The following is a 13,635-nucleotide window of genomic DNA, read 5'->3' as shown; positions in this document are numbered from 1 at the left end:
GATCAGTAGGTCAAGATAAACCCAAGAAGGTTTATCTGCTTCTCATGAGCCTCCCTCTGGTGACCATCAGTCATTGTGTTGCTGCAGGAATGAGCACGGTGTTATTTGGGTCACGTGTATGGAAGAGCAGCCAAAAATTGCAGTTAGGCTTTCCACTGGAACTGTCCCCACTGTCATCATTCAGATCTTGAAGCAGAATCAGGGAAGGCAAATGCTGTGCAGCCTGCTCACAGAAGTGCTGTATTAAATAGATGGCCTGCATGGGGTATTTTAGTTTGAGTTGGAGCGTTCCCAGCATTTGGCATCTTTGATGGGTGCAGTGAGGAGCAAGGGAAGGTGGAAAGTCAGAGGAACAAGGGTTCCCATGGCTGGATCTATGTTCAGTGAGATGGAGCACTAACTTCTAGTAGATCACAAATTGATAGCTCTTTAAATGTTTGGGTTTCTTCACTGATGCAAGTTTTGGATATTATGTGTGCAAAATCCAGTACATGCGTATAATTCTTGCTGCATTTTTTCTTCCTCTTTAAATTTGTTGGAGAATTTTTACAATGCAACACAGAATATGTTTAATCATCTAAAATGTAGCTGTTTTGAGTTATCTACTGACAAAAAAAAATTCAGATTTATTCTTAAAATAGGTTTTTATGAACACTTTTTTCAAACAGTTGGACTGGTTTACTCTGCTTTTTCTTTTTCTTTTTTTTTTTTTAAGAAAAGGTCTTTATGATGGGACAATGATGGGAAATGCAAGCACAAATGATGCTTTCAAAAAAGTTCTTTATAATACATTGTAGAGATTTTTAATGAAAGCCTAATGCAGCTTTAAATAAAAGCATTTACTACCTGTGAGTCCTATAATACAGAATGTCAGGGCCAGAAACCTTTTTCTGGTGTCTTTCTGTACTGTTCTCATGCCAGAGAAATTGAATTTTGAAATGAAATTTTGATTTTTCATCCAAAATTTTGTGCATATTTTGGAAGTCACATATGCTCATCACAAAAGTAGATTTTTTGAAATAATGTAAAAGTAGACAAAGATATTCAACTTGGGGAAGAGCTTTTTGTCATTTAAGGCAATTAACTTCAGTATTTGGACCTCCTCTCTCAGTGTCCCATGGATTTTTGTTTTCCACACTGTGTAAAACCAATCAAAATTATTTCAGACCAGAACCTGAGAAATTTATCCATATTGACTAACATATTCTGAGTTTACCTCCTATTATTTCAGCAGAACTGTATGTATTAAAATGCTGTGTGCTGTGACCAAGGTTATTTGATATAGCTTTTATAAAGCAACATCAAATCGTCCATCACCATATTGATACAGTACCTTTTTGCTCCAAATATGTTGAAACAGAAGTTGCTTCACATAATAGAAGACCCCAAAGCAAAACTCAGTTTTGGTAAGAAATGCCAGAAATGCCCTCAGAAATACAAGGTTTTGAAGACAATATTTTCCAGTTTGTCTCCTACTTTAAGGTTTCTGTTATTTCCTTGTTCATTTACTCCATCATCCGTAGGTCTCCTATATTTTTCCAGTGTCATTAGCCTAACTTTTTCCTGGTTTATTTTATGATTATAGGGTTTTAATTACCATTCTCTGAAGGATAATACATTTTAAATTTATTTGGTTGTCATGTTTAATGTTATAGTCTGACAATCTGTATAGCAGCACCCAGGTAGGAGAGGTCCAGGTCTCTGACCTGTGTGGTCAGTGCTGGAGATGAGACAGGGAACCACACACCAGTTCTGTCTCCTTTTTTGTAGAGAAGGCTGTCAAAAGATGTGTCATGCAGGAAGTGGATATTTTTCCAGTAGAAACAGAGCTAGTGTTTTAAGTGTGACATCCAAAGCCAGGGATGACTGGGCCATTAATGTTTGTTTTGTGCCAAAGTTTTAAAAGTCAAGCTCTTTGTGAGGTTACACATCCCTGAGGTTTCCAGTACCAATCATCTTTTGCAAATGCAGACAGGGTGAAGAGACATCAGCACTCACCATGGTTATATTAATAGATTTTGTTGAAAATTTTTCTTGGGGTTGTTTTTTTTGCAGGTGGCCTCCCCACCCCATGTGTTTACTCTGCATTTGGAAACTTGTATGTTTTCAGGTCCAGCCATGTCTCATGAAGATGTTTCCAAACAGAGGGTGACTGGAGGAGTGTCATGGTAAAGCTTAGACAGCTCATGTGTCAGGAATTATTGGCAGAGGAGCGTTTACATCCAAGTCATAACAGTGCTTCCACCCTGTGATTAGGGAGGGTGTGGTGTGATGCAGCAGAGCTGTGCTTCAGCCATAGGTGCTTGGAAATGTGGAAACTAAGAACAGGGAAAGAAAGAATGCTGTGCAGAGTTTTTCATTGGTTAAATTCTGACCATTGGTTAAATTAAAAACTCAAGTCATGATCAGGCAGTATGCAAAAAACCCCAAAAGAACAATCTTGAAGAATTTCTGGTTGCATTGGGTTGCATTCTTTATAGAGCAGAGATAAAATGGGAATGGACAATTGTGGCATTTTCTCAGTGCAAGGCCTCAGGACATGAAGGTGCCTCTTCTGGATGAGTAAAACACTTGTCAGTTTTGGGACATTACTGAAACCTCCAAGGGATGGAGAGAATGTATTACAGACCTTTGGCCAGATTTTTTTCTCCATCCTCTTTAGATATACTTCCAAAGGCACAAAGCTCAGAATTCAGATGGCAGTTCTTGTTGAACCCAGACCAAGAGACACATACTCAGGATATACAAACCATGTTTCCATCCAACAGGTTTTACAGCAGTAGTTTAAAATCAAATAGATAAGGCATTCCAGATGCTCTGTTTGTGTGTGGCAGCTGTCTTTGTGCTATGCTGAACAGCTGTTGATGCTGTAGTACAGCTCTGTGTTATTTAAGTGTCATATTTGGAATATAACTTAAAACCATACATCATTTGGAGAGTTGAGCACCTGCGTATCAATGCTACTTCAATTATTTTTTCTTCTTTCTTCTCAGTTCCTGCAGAACCTTTATTGTGCAAGTTTGCTGATGGAGGACAGAAGAAGAGGCAGAATCAGAATAAATACATACAGAATGGAAGAGCATGGCACAGAGAAGGCGAGGTGAGACTTGTAAGTCCTCCCTTCAAGCTTTAGTGTGGGTGTGTAATAATAAATACTTAGGAAAATGATAGGCATTGAGACTTCTTGGCTTGGGTCTTTGGCGTATTAAAAATGTGCAAGCAGTTCTTACCTGACAGCTTGTGTCTCTGTAAAAAAAATCCTTAACCGTGTCTTTCTTCTGAGGAGAAAAGGCAAAATGTGAAACGCCGAGTCCTATCGCGTTGAAGTGAACAATAATATCTCCTTCAACTTGGTCATAATATAAACTTCAGCTTTCTCATATTATTAAACTACCAGAAACATAACTGTGCTTACATGCAGTAAATAATCCTTTGATCTATGCCACACTAAAATGCACATCACTTTCACAAGACTAAAATAGTATACCAGTGCCATGCAGCATTATTATTTTCATTCAACAGTTGTTTTAAACTTTAATGTTCAACATAATAGTTTCATAGACTTACTGTGGCTAGCAAGCCTAGCCACCTCGATTATATTACACAGGAAAATTCAAATGTGCCTTCTGAAAAACTGCACTCCCCATTCAATCTTGTAGGTCATATATTGTAGGCAACACCCTAACATAATCATCTGCATGCCCTGAATCTCAAACACACATGTACTTTTAGCCAGGTGTTTAATAGAGTGCGTTTTGTTCCTCATAGTGGGAACATGGAAACTTGTATTCACAAACATATTGCTGATTCTCTTCACTTCTCAAAGTATAATTACTTCTGTCAACTAACCTTTCCCTAAGTTTTGGTAATAAATTATTTCAATACAAATTTTCAGTTAAAAATGAGACAACTAAAGAAAGAATAAGAGAAATAATTTACAATTAAAATTAATTTTGTCCACTCTCTCTTTTCCACTTTTTTTTTTTTAAAGGCTGGAATGACACTCACATATGATCCAACCACAGCTGCTTTACAAAATGGGTATGTTGAGTAATGGCACACTACAAAAAAATATGTTTGCATTATGAAAGATGCACAGAACTAGCGTTTAATAAATATTTCTGCATTTTCTAGATTTTATCCATCACCCTACAGTATTACAGCAAACAGAATGATCACTCAGACATCTATTACGCCATATATTGCTTCTCCAGTTTCTACATACCAGGTTTGTATTTTGTATTTGTATTATTGGTAGCTGAAACGGTTTATTGGACCTTATGTTTATTTATCAATTGTTGCATTTGGTTTTATGAGGTCTCCAATAATGCTACATTTTAATGAAGTGGCCTCCTTGTGCTGTACAGCATGAAAGTGACAGCCTGAAAACCTGAGAGTGTGTGTTTCAGGAAGCACAGTGCTTTAATGAGACCCTGGTGTTTTGCAAAACCAGGTCTCCAGCTTGTGCTGATGGCTGAGGGATTTGTAGCCACTTCTGCATTTCACAGGAGATTTTTCATTTTCTCTCAGTCAAATACGTTTAATGTCACCAGTATCTGAAGTAATTATTCTTTATTTAAAGCCTTATTGGTTTAATTAAATTGATTTTTAAAGATATTTTTCCATGCATTTTGAGCTTTTCTCTGTATTTTTCTCAGAAAGCCCAACAATAATATGTTATGTAGTTATACTAAGAAAGGTACAGAAACATTCTTGACATTAGAGAAGGAAATTTGAAAAAAAGAGCTCCGAGTTCAAATTACTTTAGGATTCAAATTCAGTGTTTTTGTATTAGGAGTAAAGCATTTAATAGCCTAGGACAGTATTTCTAAACCAAAGGCTACTTTATTCTGAATAATAAATGAAAAAAAATTGTGGACATTTTTGGTCCAAGGCTTTCTGAAGAGGGATTTTTGATTGTTGCCATCTTGAGTCCTCACAAGGGATATTGATACACAATTCAACGCATTGGGAAATTATATGGAACAATTTTAGCACTTTGATAGAGATCTCTTAGGAATCCTCAATTTTAGGGCATCGTACATGTCAGTTTACAAGCAACTCGCTTTAAATACAAATAGGATGGCAGTCTCGGATGTGCGCTCTGTAATTACTACTTGAGACCTGCCAATTATGGCAGCGCACTCTGAATGATGAGCTTTTTTGGCATTTTACTGTTTAACACATAGATGGAGTAAACAGCAGTGATTCAGGTCATAAATAACCCAAACTAATTAAATTTAGCAAATTCTTACCTCTGTCTGTCAGAGGAAGAAGAGGCTGTTTGCTTTCTCGTGAGAGAGACATGCTGAGCTTTCTGATGCGCTCTGTGTGTGAATGAGTGTGGAAGGTTGTGTAAAGGGGAGGTAGAAGGCTGGCAGAGGCACTGTGGGCCATTTCATCAGCTGTCTCCAGCAGAAATTCCCATGTAGCCTTCAATTCCAGGTGAGGAGGATGAGGAAGAATTGTCTAATATTAGTCTGGAGATCTAATGCCATCTTGCATGAGCAAAGTATTGTGTAGGAGTTAAAACAGCGTTCTCTGGTGTGAAGGGCAGCTGGATTATGTTTATATTAATTTCTGAGGTAACTTATGCAACACAATATTTGCTCTTGGCAGACAGTGCTAGACTGTATTTTTCAGTATACTGAATCATTCTGCTTGGTACTGCATTACCTCAGAAATTACAGTAAGTTCTTATCCAGGAAAATATTTTAGTAAAATTAACTGCTATTCTTTATTAAAATATAAATTATTTATCAATATAAGACTCTCTGATATTCAGAATCCAAGTAAAAATTGGAAGTTGGCATGGAAACATACTACTTAGCAATACAGTATTATTTTTTGGGCTTATTGAGATAGGCAGACCACAATCCATTATGTTTCCAGAAATGTAGTTACCAGTATTTCAATATACATGGCATGGAGCTTAAATTATTGTGGATGGAGTTATTAATATCATTATGCTTGAAGTGACACAGTAATTGGAATTGAAAATTAAATTGAAGTATTCTGTATTGGGGAGGAAGGAGGTTTGTGGCCAGAAGAGTTTCACAATTGGAGTATTAGTCACATCTTCATTACTGATCCCTTCTCGCTGAAGCCTGCAGCTTTCTGTCTTCTACACAACAGGACATATCACACAAGCAAAGGTTTTTTTGGGGTTTTTTTTGGTTTTTTTTTCTTTGAGGTGTGGTATAACCTGCTGCTAGATTTATTCTTATTCAGGTAAACAAATGTAATAAAGTTTTGGCTGGTGTTTGTTTCTGCAACCCCTGCATACCCAAATGACTGCACTGAGCCAGTTACTATCATAGTGTGAGATTAGCCAAAGCTTTAGTCAGGCTGTACCGGTATTTTTGCCATTAAGATTTTGCCTGAGGAAAGGGAGTGTTCCAGCCTTTTCCATTCCATTTTTGATCTCCTGTTTGCTCTTTTCCTGACTGAAAAAGAACAAAAACCAAAACCCAACTCTGGTTTGAAACTAAGTACCAAAAGGAGGCAAGAAATATTTCCATCTTCCAGAAAATACCTCACCTGGATTTTTTTTCAAGGCTGTGTGTTTACCTGTCCTGTTCACAGGACCCTGGGAATGATGGTAGAGGCATTTAAAAGGCTTTAAATGTCCAGCAGCAGTGGTGAGCCTGCTCTGTGTGTGGTGCAACTCAGATTCCTGCCTTACCCAACACACCTACAGCAGGTGGGGAGGAAACATTTTTGTCCTTACGTGTAGTATTTCTTGCACGCTTTTTCAGAGAGCTGTTGCAACCAGCTCTTTTTACCCAGGATAACAATATAACATTTACTCTCCCTTTTTCTATTTCACTTTGTCATGCAAAGTTAGGCATTCTCCTGCAATTGAAGTATTTGGGTGGTCACTGATTTTGGAGAGAAAATGTGCTTGTTGCAATAGTAGGGACTCTCATCAGAACCTCCTTCTCTTCCTGTGCTTTGGGGATAACACACCACAATGTCTCAGAGAACACTACTCCTAAATCTTCTCCTTTTTCCTGGAACAAGATTACAGCAGAAGTCCTGATTTTCTTTCAGTTACGAAAATACAGTAAATTATTTTAATCAGATCACACTAGAAGGCAAATGATGCTATACTTTCTGAGATCCAAATTACTTTTCCACAAAGGAATTTCTGAGACAGAAGGAGCTTCCTTTCTCAATGTAGCAGAAATCTGTTTGACCCCTCTCACTGTACATGGTAATTTTTGAAACCTGCATAAAAACATTTTCTTCTGTTCTGAAAGGTGTATGTGGTATATAGTCTCCAAATCTTGTCTCTGATTTACAGGTTACAATGAATACATTTTTCATTGAAATCAATGCTGTTCCACAGAGGGGCTAATTGGGTTAAAAAGTCAATAAGTAAGGGAGGAGTCATGTTAACATGATTTAGATTACTATATCTAAGTTGGAGTAATGTGTAAAATGAAAAATAAAATGCCGATTTTGTTCTAGGTTCAGAGTCCTTCTTGGATGCAGCCTCAACCATACATAATGCAGCACCCAGTAAGTTTTTATGCTTCTCCATTGTTCTATTTATGTATTATATAAACACTTGACATGCTTTAAACCACAGAAAGTATGTCAATTCCTGCCCAATTACTTGCATGGATCAAAATGAAAAGCGAAACAAAGACAGTAACCTGAACTGGGGCCTCATTTTATTAGGAAAAAATAGAAAGCTACCTTCAGAGTATCAATGTGATGAGGATCATTAGAGAAAATTTCCAAGAGGAAGCTTAGTGTTTTTGGGGTTTTTTGGTTTTGTTTTATTTTATTTTACTTGAAATGGAAAGCACTTTGCAAATGCCAAATGCTTTACATACTGCCTACCTTTCGGGAGCTGAAATTGGAGACCCAGTGTTTTAGAATAGGTCTACAATAGTTCAGACTGGATAATTTGTGAAAGACAGATGGATGTAGTGATATGAATGACATTATGGGCACTCACTTGAAAAAACCTGCATGGCTTGTTCTGGCTTCACCACTCATGAGTAATGCTGGTCTCCCTACACTTCTGGCTGTGGCATCTGTACCAGACTGTCAGGCATTCTAATCTCTACTCTCCTGTGATATTTTCCTTCTTGTCTATGTCATTTGCCAATTAAGTACCATTACATCTGAGACCTACTGGGTTTCTTGAGATGAGCATTACTAATTATAACAGGCACTTGAATACTTGCACTCCCATAGTTAACAAACAGGTCTGTTTCCAGATGCAGAAAGGATATGGTCTTGACTTTAATTAACCTCTCCATGCAGATTATAGAATGTAAATCTTCTTGGCAGAACATTTTCTTCTTGGGCATGCAGAGAAGGTGATGTTGAACACCCTCTCACACACTTAGTTGTTGCTGTATTTGTGGTTTTTGATGTTAAATACACATACACAGAGTAGATTTTACCTTCCTTCTCTAGCAACACAGATTTTCATAAAAAAACATCCTGCAAATAATGCTGTGAAAGACAAGAGCTGATATGTTATAATGGTGTATTCGTTTAGGTGTATTAGTTTCACAGGTACACAAGATGAGATTTCACAGTTGAAAATAAAGACCTAGATTCTAGACTGAAGTTCAGTTTTGGCCTGTGCAAAGACAGGTGCTGTCTTGCTCATTTGCTTTTCAGAGAAGCCTGCAGTCTACAGACAGGAAATTCTTTCAGTGTTTGATGTGCCTGTGACTCATTTCATCTACACTGATCACATGGTTGTTTTTCCAAGTATATTCTATCCTTTTTTTTTTCCCTTTTTTTAATTTTAAGGATTAGTTATTGATTCAAAATACTTGCTTTCAGTACACTGCAATTATTTCTGTTTGTTTTGAGCCTCCATTAATTTTAATCAACACCTTCTGCAAGCATGTCATAGAAAATATTTGGAAATGTGTTTTTGTGGAACATGATTGGTAAAATGAAATTTCTTGATAATCTTCCATTTCAGTTAATTCTGAAAACCTGTGTACTGTCCATATTTAACAATCTAAAGTGTTTAGAAGTTTAGAGTATAATTTTTATGAACCTAACAAAATTATACAGAAGCAATAGAAATGTCACCAAGAGCAGCTGGTATTTAGACAAAGAATCAGCATTGCTAAGTCACTCTTCTGAAATGTGTGTGCTGATGAAAGCAGCCACTAAGTAGGGCAGCTGTCTTGTGTGTGAACATTGTGTGTGATGGGCAGGAACACAAATGTTCCTCCTCCAAAGCCACCATTCCTAAAGATGAGATAAAAGTTTCTTCCTGAAGCATGAAATTCCAAAGCTTAAGCTAAGTGAATCTGTACCAGGTAGCATGTGCAAATTTTTGCTTTCAAGTCAGCATCTGGTTAAACTCATATTTTCCAAAGCATTTTAAGCGGGTCTCTCAAGTGTATTGCACATCAGTTGAATGTCCAACGGGAAGTCAAAGCAGGTCTTCCACCCTGGGCATCTACAGATGCTAAAGTGAAATTTTCAGAATGCTCCAGACTTGCTTTTCGAGTCAGTGCCTGGGATTAAGGAGAGTTCTTGTGGTACATTCCCGCAGAAGGAGAGTCCATACTTAAACTCTCAAATGAAAAATTAAATCTGTGTGCTGCAACCATTTCTCTGTTTCTCTGTTTTAACAGGGTGCTGTTCTGACTCCCTCCATGGACCACACCATGTCACTACAGCCTGCATCAATGATAAGCCCTCTGACACAGCAGATGAGTCATCTTTCATTAGGCAGTACTGGAACAGTATGTAACAATTTCATACAAAATAGAACTTACCCAAGTAGAAAATGCTGCATGTAGATCACAGTATCTCTGTGTAGCTTGCATGTGGGAAAAAGTAATCCTATAAATCATTTTATGTCCAATAAATTATTAGGAACTGTCTCAATTTTAAAATTATATTCAGCAGCTTTTATTCAGTCTATTAACTGAAATTAATAGACTGAATGGAATAGACTGATCAGAAGTTGGAAATGAGTAAATAAAAATAGACCGAAACAAATGAAAGGCATCCAGGAGGTAACTTCAGAGTTGCATACAGAAGATTAAAAATAGTTTGTTTTACTCTTTATATTCCTTTCTGCAAATCTAATCTCTTGAAGTGTGGAACAGAAGTTAAATCAGAAGAGATTCAGACTTGCCTCTAAACTACAAGACCCTTCTTTTCAGACCAGATGGGGTTAAAAAAAAATATGACTGGGGTTAACAGAGAAGGAAAAGTCCTTTACATAGTCTTTAAAGTCCAAATTTAAATTTTCTCAAAATAGATAAATGACTTTTCTGGAAAGCCTATTGATTTCAGACACAAAAGTTCCTTTCTCTCATGTATGTCGCTTTAGGGAAACAGTCAATATCTGTTAAGCAATACCATGACAGGTATTTTGAATACTTTTATATTGGACTTTCACTCAATGTAGTGGTCTCTGTCTTTCTAGTACATGCCAGCCACAACAGCTATGCAAGGAGCCTATATCCCCCAGTACACACATGTCCAGACAGCAGCAGTTCCTGTTGAGGTCAGTATATTTTATTAGACCAGAGATAAGAAATATGAATGCATTTTTTTCCCTAGGAAAATCAGTGCTCAAAGGTAAATATTGTAACTGTGAATGTACTGTGAATGCCACATGTATTAAAACTATAAAATGCCATTATTCTCAGCTAATATAGTCAGTATTACAACAAAGAATTATCTGTACTTATGGCAGTACATACTCAGAGCAATCTGCTCTATGAGCATAGCTCAGGCAAACCCTGTGTTTTGTTAAACATAATTCCAATAGTAACAAGCCAGGGAATGTATTGTAGTTTTGAACTTTCACTTAGTTTACCTGTGTACAGAATTATCTGCCAGCAGGCCTTGATTGTAGCTTTTTGCAAAGAATCCTGATTTGACCCTGGCATCTCAGGATACTGTGCATGTTTGTCTAATAAATCTCTCCATCGAGCAAGAATTTATTGCTTTCGTTGGAGACCATAACATAAGTAAGCTAAATAATTTATCTACTTTGGCTTACCTTACAGCCTTTCATGGGTCAATACTATTTTAACAGAGGAGCTAGACAAGGCATGCTGCAGCTCATGTATTCAGAATGAGTGCCAGACAGTCTCTTCCAGAGCCTGTAAGAAAAAAAAACCATTTCATTTCAAAGTCAGAAACTCCAGAATATGTTTGATTCATTTTGGTGCAAATGCCCGTGTGGATCAGAGAAGTTCTTTTGGTAATTACCTGATTGCTCTGTCTGCCAGAGCACTCTCAGCTGAATTAATTGCCTGGTTTCTGGGGAGCCTGGTGCAAAGTCCCACCTACAATTCTTTGTGTTGCCTAGTGCCAATCCGATCACAGTACTCACAGTGTTTGTGTGGTTCACAGTACTCATAGTGTTTGTGTGGTAAGTAGATCTCATTCTTCTCCCTCCCCTTCAAAAGGAGAGGGACAGAATGCTCTTTTACATCTACAGATAGAAAATATTCTAGCAGCTATTTGCTCTCTCTATTTATGTCTATAATGTCAAAAGTTTGAGGGTTTTTTTTTCATTATCATCAAAGCATCTAAGGAAGTACAAAGTACAAAAGTTTGCATGATCATTTAATTCTTCTGTTTGCTGAAATATTCATTGAGGTAAAGTTAACACCTCAGATTTGGAATACCTTACTTGAGAAATGTGATTGAAGATTTGAAGACTGTTAATTGCATGAGTCAAGTGGAAATACAGATTGCAGGTAAAGCTGCTTGATTTTGTGTCTCATGTCTTGCCTTCCTTTTTATTTGCAGGAAGCCAGTGGCCAGCAACAGGTTACAGTAGAGACATCCAGTGACCATTCTCCATATACGTATCAGCAAAATAAGTAACTGTGAGGTAGGGGCTCATCCTGTGTCATGAAAGATGTGAATTCAAAGATGCTTTATTTCATAATTTACAGTACTCTGTATTGAACTTTCTTTTAATGTCATATAAATAATATTGATGATACTTTCTGGGGACAGTGAAGCTGATTTGAACTTGGCCAGAGTCAAAAGCCAGGGAAGGAAACCTGGGATCCAGAAATGAATTATTGAATTCCGAGTAATATTGTTTTAATAATTTCTCTATAGCATAACTGGATTATGTTGGATTTTAATTTGTTTATTTTAGGAGCGTGCTGTATCCAGAACAACAATGAATTAATGCAAAAATACAAGAATCAAAATGCTAAAGGGAATTATAGTGATAGACATATCATGCCTAGTTTTGTGGTACATCTAAGATTAGAAGCAGCTTGGTGGATGACTTACAGACCACAGGCAGGGAGGCAGTCTGGTAGAAATCGTTGCTGACCTTTTCTCCTGAAGGCTTCCCTGCTCATCCTTTTTTCTAGAAAAAAAGCATTTTGGTCCAGAGTTTTGTCAATTTGTTTTTAATCCATGTCCTCATTTGGCTCTAATTCCAGAGTTTTACTTTCCTATTCCAGGTTTCCTCTGGTTCTGCTTGCATGGCCTTTTTTACTAGCAAATCATTACCTTTACCTGAACTTACTTCATACAAAATTGTTTTGCTTTCTGTACATTTCCATCCTAAAAATGTTACTTGCATTAACTGTTCCCTTTTCCATGATCCATGTTTTAAAGTTCTGGAATTTAGCTCTTCCTTAACTCATCTTATTTTTTTTCTGAGTGCTTTGTAAGCCAGACAACTTGGCTACATAATTTTTTACATCACATTTTCTAAGACCTCACACTGAAAAATTCCATTCATCTGCAATAATGTGTTGGAGGCCATGTTAAAAGGGTTTTTCTACAGCCCTTGTGGCATTTATTTGATACTGAAAAATCAAAATCAGTTATGTGCTACCATTGTGTGATATCTCTCTAAAATGTATTGATCCAACAAAACACACATTTTGGCATTAGCTTTGATCCTGCAGGTCAGCTGTGCTGTTTGACAGCAGTGCTCTCATCCCCATTATTGGCATTAACAGCTTCTTGTGTGGAAAGATAGAAACAAACCAATGGGGAAACTTGGCAAATTCAGCAGACGGCAGAGCCTGCGTAGCACAGCATATGACCTGTGTTATTCCTGTAGTCGGGCCAAATGCTGGCATCTAGAGGAAGCCCACATCCTTGATTTGCTTCCAGGGCAGGCAGAAAGCAAAGCCACAGGCTCTTCTCGTTATCCATCTCCTGGTGTTAAAATCATGACTCCTGCACGTTTCCCATGCCAAGGCTGTTGCCTGGTGTTAACCGCTTTTCAAGGAATTATTTGTTTTGCCTTAAATCTTCCCTGTGGGCATGTAAAACCTCCTTACCAATAGAGATCTGTGGTAGCCAGCGAAGCGTAATCCTGCATGTCACATCCCCATCCTGCCTCTCTCTCCCAGCCTGTCAGTATCTTTCCCCGTAGTCTGAGGCCAGGCAGGAGGAACAGCCTTAAGTCTCCTGAAAGGATGAGTTGCTCTTGCCATCTGAGACATGTTTTGTATTGATGACTCTGTGTAGAATTCCAAGCTCTGTGAGCAATTCTGTGTGTTTGCTGTAAGTCAGTTCACTTATTTTATTCTTCAGAGAGGCACTGTTACCTGTATTTAGATGCAGTGTGGACAAAGTGGAATCTGTGTCAGCAGAGGCTGTAGAAGTGGGCACGTGGGGAAGGTTAATATTACC

At 37.6% G+C, this 13,635-nt stretch overlaps 1 protein-coding gene across 4 annotated transcripts in view; it reads left to right on the top strand.

The window, feature by feature from the left end:
* RBMS1 (RNA binding motif single stranded interacting protein 1) overlaps positions 1-13,635 on the top strand; it is a 141,921-nt gene that overhangs the window by 126,490 nt on the left and 1,796 nt on the right. For 3 of the 4 annotated variants that reach the window (XM_038142553.1, XM_038142556.1, XM_038142557.1), the window contains exons 7-13: positions 2,994-3,109; positions 3,992-4,041; positions 4,135-4,228; positions 7,474-7,524; positions 9,627-9,737; positions 10,430-10,510; positions 11,770-11,854. In XM_038142553.1, the coding sequence (XP_037998481.1) occupies positions 2,994-3,109; positions 3,992-4,041; positions 4,135-4,228; positions 7,474-7,524; positions 9,627-9,737; positions 10,430-10,510; positions 11,770-11,847 (581 nt within the window). In that variant the 3' untranslated portion in view covers positions 11,848-11,854. The remainder of the gene's footprint in view (positions 1-2,993; positions 3,110-3,991; positions 4,042-4,134; positions 4,229-7,473; positions 7,525-9,626; positions 9,738-10,429; positions 10,511-11,769; positions 11,855-13,635) is intronic. The other variant, XM_038142554.1, reaches the window with a different exon arrangement.

Source organism: Motacilla alba, chromosome 7, assembly GCF_015832195.1.
Source record: "Motacilla alba alba isolate MOTALB_02 chromosome 7, Motacilla_alba_V1.0_pri, whole genome shotgun sequence".
In the NCBI taxonomy this organism is placed as follows: domain Eukaryota; kingdom Metazoa; phylum Chordata; class Aves; order Passeriformes; family Motacillidae; genus Motacilla; species Motacilla alba.
This window is presented reverse-complemented; position numbering and strand designations above follow the sequence as displayed.